This window comes from Lampris incognitus, chromosome 16, assembly GCF_029633865.1.
Source record: "Lampris incognitus isolate fLamInc1 chromosome 16, fLamInc1.hap2, whole genome shotgun sequence".
NCBI lineage: Eukaryota > Metazoa > Chordata > Actinopteri > Lampriformes > Lampridae > Lampris > Lampris incognitus.
The window spans coordinates 31166447-31177545 of NC_079226.1; the positions used below are offsets into that span (position 1 = coordinate 31166447).

An 11099-nucleotide genomic window follows, 5' to 3' on the forward strand; every position below is an offset into this window, starting at 1 on the left:
ATTCCGCACTGGCTTTTGATTTGCTACGTGTTGGTCTGTTCTTTGTTAGAGCCCCCCGTCCGATTCCTCGGCACGTCATCCGGTCAAGCTGGCGCAGAGCCAAAGAGCCCCCCGGAGTGGAAGGGAGGCCCAAATCTCAGTCAACGCAGGGCCCCCTTTATCTCCAGAAAGGGAGGGAGGCGTATCCTTTCCCCTTTCCTCTCTCGCTCCCTTGCACATACCACGCCGACACTCTCGCTCTCTCGCCCTCTCTCTCTCTCTCTCTCTCTCTCGCCCTCTCTCTCTCTCTCTCGCTCTCTCTCTCTCTTACACACACCCGTACATGAAATACAGGCTGCCTCAGACGGCACCCCGCTGATGCTGCGTGAGACTTCCGCCGGGCGTCGAGAATAAAAACGCACCGACACGAGTGGGCAAGGCGCGCGTAATTTCTGCTCAGGTGGGCGGGGAATAAACGGACAGCTCGCGAGTTATTATTAATTATTATTATCATCATCATTGTTGTTGTTGTCAAGCTGAGCGCACGCGCTGCCCACGATCGCAACGGGCGTGAACGGCATCACCTTTAGCAGCGACCGGAGGGGGGCTATAATAAGCCAGCGGAGAGCGAAGAGACGAGAGGCGGGGCGGCTGTTACACCGACAACTGACGCGAAGAAATAAACAATTGTGACCACTGAGGCAGACAGTCCTGCGCGCAAACGAAAGAAATCATCTACCGAGTAAGTCCCGATTTACGATGTCCGGTCAACAAATGTATTCTATTACTGTGCCCGCTGACCTGCTTTAGGGGGATTTCTTTTTTTTTCTCCTTTTTTTCCCCTTTTTTCCTCCCCTGCTGGACACGGCGCAATATTCAAGCTTCCCTATCCCGAGCAGGAGCAGCAGCAGCAGCATCCTTTTGGATGGACGGCGGAGGGATGGATGGTGGGGGACTGAAGTCATTGCCTGGTGGTTTGACAGACTGCGGCCACCCAAGGATGTGCGAAAATAACCTATTTTTGAGGACCGGGTGACAACCGATCGTATTATTATTATTATTATATTACGGTCTTAACGACGTTGGCGTCGTAACGCGTAAACACATGGCGGAGAGAGAAGCATCATGTCAGGCTGCTGCTCGTGGATGTCGGTTTAAGTGTCAGAAAAACACAACATCGCCGTGCCAAAACGACACGATGTATGCCCACAGGCCTGTCTCGTGCCGTCTCATGCGCTCTCGGCTGCCCGTACACAGTAAAAAGGTTGACAGGTGTAACACGACGACATGTTTGCGTGCATGCCTTCGATCAGGCCATCAAGTCATATCGATCTGTTTTTGCAACGTTTCTGGATGTGATACGGGTATGTGTGTGTGGGGGGGTGTGGGGGGGGGAGTCTGGCGTTTTACCGTCGACGGTGAATTTCCCAGTGGCGCCAGTGAGAGAGATGCTGGCTGGCTGTTTGGGAAGTGACGAGTGGTGGGAGAGCAAACTGGGATATTTTCTCCACGGCGTGTTGTGATGTGAGGGGTCTGTTTTCAACATGGCGCGTAAAACCCTGGCCATTACATCCCGCAGTCTAGTATTTTTCACACTGTGCAGTGGGGCCGGGAATGCCACAGTAGATGCATTATTATTATTGCTCGAGACCCGACTTTAGGATCGTATGAAAGGATATTATCACTGGGGGGGTGTGGGGGGGGTGTTTCCCTATTTTCAACTAAACCCGTGCTTAAATTCTACTAATAATCAATGCCATTACAGCAAGCAAATGAATCATATCAACACAAACTAACATCTGGACTAATTTCAATACTGTAGGCATTTCTTTTAGCAGTTTTACCTTTGAGCCAGGCATGCAGTGGAAACCAAAAGTACTTGCAGCGAGCGTTGGATGGTGAGTTTTCGTTTGTTCCCGTGTCTATTGTTTCTGGTATTCTCCTGGGTGTCTCCCGGCTGTTGTTGGACAACAGCTTTGTTGACGAGGCCAATGAGTTGCGTGACAAACACAGCACGCCCATTACATTTTGGATAGATTTTCAGTTGAACATCAAAGTTTGTCCACCACCTGTCAGTTCAAAGCCCAAATTTGCAGAGGGAGGGGGAAAAAACTGGGTGGGGAGTGTGTGAGAAATAGTCACCCCCACCCCCACCCCCACACACACCACCACCACCACCTCTGAAGGTGTATGAGTTTGTGTGGCTGTGACTGTGAAGCAAGTGTGTGTGTAGCTGAAAAAAGGCATGTGTGGTCAGCAAGTCCTCTGCACTTGAATAAAGTTTAAAAAAAAGAAGACGCGTAAGCTGCCAAGTCCTTTCTTTAGCATTTTTTTTTTAATTCTTGCTTAATTTTGTAGGCTGTGAAACATCTGTAGCTTCACCCTGTACTTTCAACCTTCTCCACTGACAGCCGTCTAGTCAGCGGTGATTTATATACAAGCTCGATTGGGGGTTTCTAGTCGCTAGATTCTACATTGGCATCTTGACTTAAGTCGTATCTAAATCTAATAGGTTGAGAATACACGTTCAGTTTGACATTTGGCTTTCATTTTATGGACCGGTACCCCAAAATAGGCAGTCACCCTGTTGCTAATGGGACACCATCATGATAAGCAAGTGTCGTTAGTAAGAGCTGATAAAGGTTTGGGCTCTTATGGGTCTTGGCTTATTAGAACGACCGGGATTTCATTCCTACCTAAAATGACCATGGGCAGTCAAAATGACGGTCGGCTTTTAAACTCTATATTCTGTCAAGATAAATGCCCAATTGAGATATTAATGCATTGCATATGTTAGTATGTCTGTTAGGAAACGACTGACACTAAAATTATCATTTTAACAACTATAATACTATTTTTAAACAATTCAAACTTGAGATAGACATGGTCGAACTTGAATAGCAAAATTGAAAAAGTGAAAATATTACCTGAAAAACGAAATGGAAAACACATATTGCAAATCTAACAACCGTAACAAGGCCTATAAAACGTGAAAAAAAATTTTAAAAGGGAAAAAAAGAACCGAAAATAAATATTGAAACACTCCCAAAAATCGACCGGCGCTTAAAAACAACCAGATCGACCATGGGCGGTCATTTTGACCGCCACTGTTTTTAAACACTACATTCAGCCAAGATAATACCCAGTTGAGATATTAATGCATTACACATGTTAGCATGTCTGTTAAGAAATGATTGACACCAAAATTAACATTTTAACAACTTTAATACTATTTTTTCATCCATCCATCCATTATCCAAACCGCTTATCCTGCTCTGGCCGCTGTCCAACGCCTGTAAGTACTGCAACGCCTCGGTGGTAGTCATGGTGCGTCTGAAATGGCGTCTGTAACCAGACATGTTGGCTATAATCAAAAATCAAGTTTAGACTGTTACTCTGCACTCAAGAATGCTAGTTTATGGGGGGGTTTTTCTAGGCCAGAATAATGAACTTCGCGAAGGAAATGGTGCGACCAAAACAGGTCTGACATGACGTGCACAATGACCCGCAAATTACAAGCGGTCATTTTGACCAGTCATTGTCATTTTAGGTTGATCTTATCATAACGTTTTGTGTGAAATTGATCTAAAACTAATTTTAATGTAAATATATGCAATTTTAGGAGAATTCAGGGAGTGACAGGTTTGTATTTTTTTTCCCCCACAGTTATTAAACATAGAAAATCCAAACTGGTCATAATGACTGTCTTGGTCGTTAAGTTTATGACCAACATGAAACATACTATCTGATACATATGTGTATACATGGGTTTAAAACAACAGAAAGACCAGCTCTTTTGATGGAATTGTTGACGCTTTGATGCCCCCATTAACTTCACCCCCGTCCACTACACTCACAATACTGAGACAGGTTAGTAAGAGATGTTTCATCCCCCAGAAAAGTGAAGGATGCATTGTGCTAAAAGAGGTGCTATTCAATGTGAGGAAAGAGCCCTTATTTTTTAACTCTGAGTGCGTGTACTTAACACATAAAGGCTAAAGTCACATCACATCCTGTGCATTGTTAATTGTCTGGTGTAAAATTGTATCACATGTATGAAACATTCAGCCTCGGCCCCCACCATGTGGTGTGGTTTGAGTAGAGGGCTATGTATATCCCGTGGGCTGTTCTGCGTTGTGCCAGCTAATCACAGCAGAAATGACAGCACTTGTCTTGTCCACCTAGTCATTGTCCAGGCCCCTCCCTAGCTCTGGACAGCCATCTGTGTGCATGCGATTGTGTGTTTGTGTCCATACGTATATGCAAGTATGTGCACCTTTGTGTTATGTGTGTGCCTTTATGTATAAGTGAGTGCGAGAAACAAAAGACACAGGATAGGGAAGAGATAGGACTGTGTGTGTGTGTGTGTGTGTGTGTTTTTGACTATCTTCTGGACTGCTTGGCTTTGCGCCGGCTTGGATCTGTTTTCGTTGCTCTAATAAAGACCAACAGGCTTGTTACCATTGGTTACCATTGGTTAGCAATAATTTTTCCAAACTAGAAGGAAAGCATGGGAGGGAAAGACAAAAGAAGCTCAAAGGTTCAAAGCAACTTTTGAACCCTTGAGCAAAACACCCAATCCCCCAACGGTCCTGGTGTAGTGGTCCAGTGTCAAACAGTATGGAGGTTGTTTGCGCTCACCTAGTCCTCTTTCAGGCCAAAGCCCGGTGATCTTTTTGAGTTTCAAATCCCAGGACTGTTAATTAGTCCCTCTTTCAGATCGTGAAGTCACTTCCAGCTTTGCTTTCGGAGAGCCTCAGTTCATTTTCATTGGTGGTGTGTTTAACGTATTGATGCAGAACACAACAGGTGAAATGTGTGTTCGTCTGCAATCTGTGAGGCACATTCATACCAGCATCCCTTGGAAGATTGCTATGTCCTGACCAGGACCAATTTTCTTAGATTTTAAGCCCGCACACAAAACAATGAGCAAATGTCTTGGAAATATTATTGAGGTCATGGAAAATTGTAAAGTTAGGTTAGCTTAGAAGGCATATTTTTACATGATTTTTAGCTGAGATTGCATATTAGCCATATGTTTTACATGCCTGCTGAGATTTCATATCTGTATGGGCGGTTTGTTAAGTGACCAGCTAAAAGCTACACAATCCATTTAGAGACTGTTGAGGCTTCCACTGAATACCACGGTTCAAATTACCGGTGGGGGGGGGGGGTCTGACCTCCTTAATTAAGACTTGGGACCCCCCCAAAAAGAGAGGTAAAAACAACAGATCAGGGGGTCGAAACATTTATATATCCTCCTTACCTATAATCATAAATATTACAATATATTTCCCATATTCTTGCCAGAATAATCTTGTAATACAATTTCAGACAACGCTTAAGTGAACCATACCATTTCTTAACATTGACCTTGACGTTAGCTGAACATCTCGTCTGCCTGCCTCATAACTCCCATTATTGCAGTGGCTTGCGTCCTCAAAGTCTATGCTTGCGTGCGTCGCACAAGCCAGTGGAGACGCTGTAGGTTGCAGGTAGCTAGCTAGCTAATTTAACATGCTTTACTTTCTTGCCCTCAGAGTTTCTGAATTAGATTGTCTACAGATGAATGCTAGCTATCACCAATCATCACTTATGACCCACTAGACGTGTGTGGCGGTGTCTGTATTCTCTTTTTATATTGTATATATTACGGGACATTTCTGGGCGTTAACCTTTGGGCAGCAGGACTCACTGTGTTTGGGCATCATGAAAAGTCTTTGAAATAGGACCTGGCTCCTCAGAAACCTCCTTCTCACCAGACTCGCCTGCAGGTAATACATAAAGTGCATATTTAGGTCACAATATGTTTTTTTATTTTTTTATTTAACCTTTATTTATACAGGTAATCCCATTGAGACAACGGGGTCTCATTTTCAAGAGAAACCTGTCCTGGAACAAACAAACAATACAATACAACACTGAGTTACAGACAGACAGGTTGATCAGTACAAAACACAAAAAAAACATGAGACGTATTGCTTCAGTAGTTACCAATTCAAGCAAATGGAAAAAGAACACAAAGATTGACAGAAATTAAATGTACGTACATATATTTAAAGTACAATATTCAGATTATATGAATTGATGATTAGTTCATGATATTATTTGTGAAGGATCTGGAAAGGCAAATAATAATAACAAATGAGGGCTACTTTAAATAAACAATTTTAAAAACTGTGCCTTACTTGTAGCTGTTGTCAGACTATTCTCTACTGCAAATAAGCACTCTAAGCCAAATGGTGTTGTATGGGGGACTAGGGCTGACAAATCATAATCTAACTTGAACACAGACATCAGGATACATAGCCTAGGTTTAATATTTTAAAATAAATATTCTGTATCTGATGGTTAAAACAGGGAATGAAATTAGCACCTGCCAAATAAAGGGTAACGTTAAATGTTCGTGGCAAGTAAAAATTGCAGGTCACCTGCCTGTTACCATGGCAGACAGATTTTTCTTATACTAATAATATTTTTTTTAAAAACAACGCTTCAGTTAAGAACAGTCAGGGATAGTAAGATTCTGACAACTGAAAAAACGTGGTGTAAACAAAGCTAGCAAACTATACTGCTCAAAAAAATAAAGGGAACGCCTAAAAAACACAATATAGACCTCGATGAATGAAATATTTCAGCTGAAAATCTTTATTTATTAGACAGAGGAATGTGTTTAGAGCAAAATAACCTAAGAATGATCAATGGAAATCAAAATCATTAGCCCATTAAGGTCTGGATTCAGAATCATACTCAAAATCAAAGTGGAAAATGAGAACATAGGCTGATCCAACTTCTGTGGAAATTCTTCAAGACAATTCAAAATGAGGCTCAGTAGTGTGTGTGGCCTCCACGTGCCTGTATGCACTCCCTACAACGTCTGAGCATGCTCCTGATGAGACGACGGATGGTCTGCTGAGGGATCTCCTCCCAGACCTGGATCAGGGCATCGGTCAACTCCTGGACAGTCTGTGGTGCGACATCGCGTTGGCGGATGGTACGAGACATGATGTCCCAGAGGTGCTCGATTGGATTCAGGTCTGGGAACGTGCAGGCCAGTCCATAGCATCAATGCCCTCGACATACAGGAACTGCTGACACACTCTGGCCACATGAGGACGAGCATTGTCATGCATGAGCAGGAACCCAGGGCCCACTGCACCAGCATATGGTCTGAAAATGGGTCTGAGGATCTCATCCCGGTACCTAATGGCAGTCATGGTACCTCTGGCTAGCACGTAGAGGTCTGTGCGGCCCTCCAAGGATATGCCTCCCCGGACCATCACTGACCCACCGCCAAACCGGTCATGCTGGAGGATGTTGCAGGCAGCAGAACGTTCTCCACAGCGTCTCCAGACTCTCTCACGTCTGTCACATGTGTTCAGTGTGAACCTGCTCTCATCTGTGAAGAGCACAGGGCGCCAATGGCGAATCTGCCAACCAAGATGTTCTCTGGCAAAGGTCAATCGGGCTGCACGGTGTTGGGCTGTGAGCACAGGCCCCAATTGTGGACGTCGGGCCCTCATACCATCCTCATGCATTCTGTTTCTCACTGTTTGAGCAGAAACCTGCACATTAGTGGCCTGTTGAAGGTCGTTTTGTAGGGCTCCGGCAGTGCTCCTCCTGTTCCTCCTTGCACAAAGGACCAGATAGCGGTCCTGCTGCGGGGTTGTTGTCCTCCTGCGGCCCCCTCCATGTCTCCTGGTGTACTGGCCTGTCTCCTGGTACCTCCTCCATGCTCTGGACACTGTGCTGGGAGACACATCAAATCTTCTTGCCACAGCACGCATTGATGTGCCATCCTGGATGAGCTGCACTACCTGAGCAACTTCTGTAGGTTGCAGATACCGCCTCATGCCACCTCTAGTGGTGAGGGCACTAGCAAAATGAAAAACTAACCAAAGATCGGCCAGAAAAGATGAGGACAGGCAAATGGTCTGTGGCCACCACCTGCAAATCCATTCCTTTTATAGGGGTTGTCTTGCAAATTGTCTAATTTAAACCTGGTGGAAATTAGACAATTTACCAACAGGTGAAATTGAGTCACAAATCAGTGTGGCTTCCTAACTGGACAGGTTGATATCTCAAAAGTGTGATTGACTTGGAGCTACATCGCATTGCTGATGTGTTCCCTTTATTTTTTTGAGCAGTGTAGTTGACGTCACATTAACTTACCTGTTGTTGTGACATGATGAGTCCTGATGAGTCGGCGTCTCTCCTTCCCAGGTGGCCTCTTGTAACCCAGAAAAGTGTTGGGTAAGGGTTATCCAGCGTTGGCTTCTTATCAACAAAGTGAAACGAGCAAACATAAAGAGTTTGAGGGTTGTTCTTTTTTAAGTTTAAGTTATTTAGCCAATTTCTTTTTGCCTCGTCGTCTCGTGGGAGGCGATGGAAAGTGTACCATCGCTGACAGGAACAGTCTGATTTAGTTTTAGGCTTATGATCGAAGCACTCCCGTTTAAGCCACTCATTAAGTTTCGTCTGGCTGTACGTAGGCTACAACCGCGAATAGCGCATGTTGTCCCCGCGCTCCATAACGACATTTTATACGTATGTTAGCGACTTTTATCATCTTTTTTTAAACACGAACAGCAATCGCTAACACTTCTTCAGCCAAATCTGCCGCCAGTATGTGATACTGCTTCCGCCGAACACCGGAAGTACTACCCATAATCGTTTCGCCAGTGAGCCCCCCCCCCCCCCACCAGGAAACTCGTGGCTAAAACGTTAGGCTACTAGGTTGCCAGATCGGAATCTAAGCACGCATCCGGGAAGAACTTACGACAATGGCGGACACAGCGCCGAAAAAACGCAAATATAGCGAGGCGAAACGCCAAGCGGACAAAGCTCCTTCCAAAACGAGAGTGAATCTGGGATTGGCGGGTTGGCTTTCACCCGCTCGCCAGCAGTGAAGGAGAGAATGGGAATGAAGAGCGACGCGGAGTTGGCCTGTACACTGGGAAGTTTTCTAGCAACTGCAGTCGGTGGGCGTGTCCTTCTGGTGTCGTTAGGGGCCAACTTCAAATGTTGTGTTTACAAACGCAATCGACAAATCCTACTCGTTCTACGTTTAAGTTACAGTTTAGCTAACTTACATTACATTAGCTAGCTAGGGCCAATGTTTGCCTTACCTACTATTAGCTAACTAATGTTAGCTAGCTGATAGCAGCACACCCTTTCATTTCTAATGTTGGCTAAATAGCTAGCTAGCTGGGCCTATGGCGTGGCATTTCATTACCAATATCTAATGTTAGCTAAAACTGGTGCTCAGTCATGAAAACGAGATAGTGGGGGGTTAGTTGTTGTAGGGATACGTTTTGACATCAATATGGAGTTCATTATTTCATTTTAACGGTATTTTGTGTGACGGTGGTGGTTCAGTTAGTCTTTTGCCTTTTTGATACAAGCACTTATAATAGGCACCCCATTGTTTTCACTCAGAATGGCAGGAGTTTTACCTGGTCCGGTAATTGAACAATATTAAAATCCACAAGTGCTGAGGGCTGATTAATTGTACTAGTTCAAATATATGAGTACTTTACTGAACTCGGGTTAGATTTCATTCACAAGAGTCGACATGAGCAAGAGGAGAGGAGATATCCGGCACTTTTTTTGATGCTAAAAAAAGAGTAAGTTGAGACTTGTAAGCATTAGAACTTAGAGATGATAATGCAGCCTGTATTTTCTGTTGTTGTTATGCAGGCTTAATACTGAGCAGGATAGTATGGGTGATGGTGAGTTTTACATTTATTTGCTGTTGTATTAAGGAAGCAGAGGGAGGTCAGAATGACAGTCAGCAGGCAGGAGGTGGTCAGGAGGACAGTGAGCAGGCAGGACCTAGTAGCAAAGCACGATACTGTAATGATTGTATGATTTCCGTTCACTGAAGCATGTACCTGAGTTGTACTGGGTTCCCTTTACGCCCTGGAGAAAAAGTTGACAACCCCCCCCCCCCCAACTGTCATTGTATAATTCTCACTCTGGTTAATCCTGAATAATATTACCTTCCGTTAGCAAAAACTCATGTATATCCAAGCAAAAGTCCTGGAAAATATCCTTGAAGAGTCGTGGAAAATTATTCCTGAAAAAGAGAGGGGAACCCTGTATAAAAGGGATTATAAAGGTATGGTTGTGTAGCTGAACATTGCTGACAAAAAAACATACATGCCCAGCAAATAAACTGTCATACGTTTTAATTGCAAGAGCTGACTTGTCAACACAGTGCATCGTAGTACATCCATCCATCCATCCATTGTCTTAACCACTTATCCTACTCTCAGGGTCGTGGGGATGCTGGAGCCTATTCCAGCAGTGAGTAGTTTTTATCCACTTTCTTTTCATTGCACTACCTTACAGTTATTATTGGGGAAAAAATGCCAAAGGTGGCTGCCAAAGCACCAGTGATAATTCCATGAGTGAAAGGCACTTTTTCTTGGTTGCCACTAGTACCGCTAATATCCTAAAACAACTCAACCACCTCTGCTGCACATTTACAAGGTCTCTATGTGCTGTGCCATTAGAATTGGAACGCAGGTATCTCATCAGCTTTATCTCCGGCCCGGGGCAAGCACCCCTCATAGTGATGAATATTGCCATTTGCTCCAGCTGACCCCGCTGTCATTAAGTACATTAAGACGTTAATGCAGGTGGCTGTAAAAGCAGATTGGTTAACTATGCATGGGGAAATGGAACGACATGCACTTCAGAACCACTTGCACTCTGTTATAGTTGGAATAAAAAGAAGTGGAACTGCAGGCTAGTTGAGCATGTAAATGATGGGGAGAAACATCTGGCGAGGAAGAGGCAGTATTAGATAATATGATGCAATACACCCCTCTGTCTCCCTCTCTCCCTTTCTCTCTCCATGTCCTACTACTATCTAAGACTCGTCATCTCCTCTCTTCCACTGCCATACCATTTTTTCTTTCCCTTTTCATCCAGTTCTATTTTTCCTTCACATAGCTCTTACACGGTGCTTTGTCATGACAGATAAGGCAGAATGAAACGATTTGGATTTTTTGCTGTCTTCTTACTGGATAGTTGCTTTTTCTGATAAACTATGTCATTTTTAGCCTCTAAGCCCTTTTAATCTCAGAGGGAAATGTGCTCAGCAGCACATGTTT

General features: G+C 44.2%; 1 protein-coding gene across 2 annotated transcripts in view; it reads left to right on the forward strand.

Annotated features, from left to right (window-relative positions):
• Positions 1-368: 368 nt before the first annotated feature.
• The window catches only part of palm1b (paralemmin 1b), a 32672-nt gene continuing 21941 nt past the window's right edge, over positions 369-11099 (forward strand). The window contains exons 1-2 of one of the 2 annotated variants that reach the window (XM_056296385.1): positions 949-981; positions 1802-1877. In XM_056296385.1, the coding sequence (XP_056152360.1) occupies positions 1837-1877 (41 nt within the window). In that variant the 5' untranslated portion in view covers positions 949-981; positions 1802-1836. Of the gene's footprint in view, positions 722-948; positions 982-1801; positions 1878-11099 lie in introns of those variants that run through there. The other variant, XM_056296386.1, reaches the window with a different exon arrangement.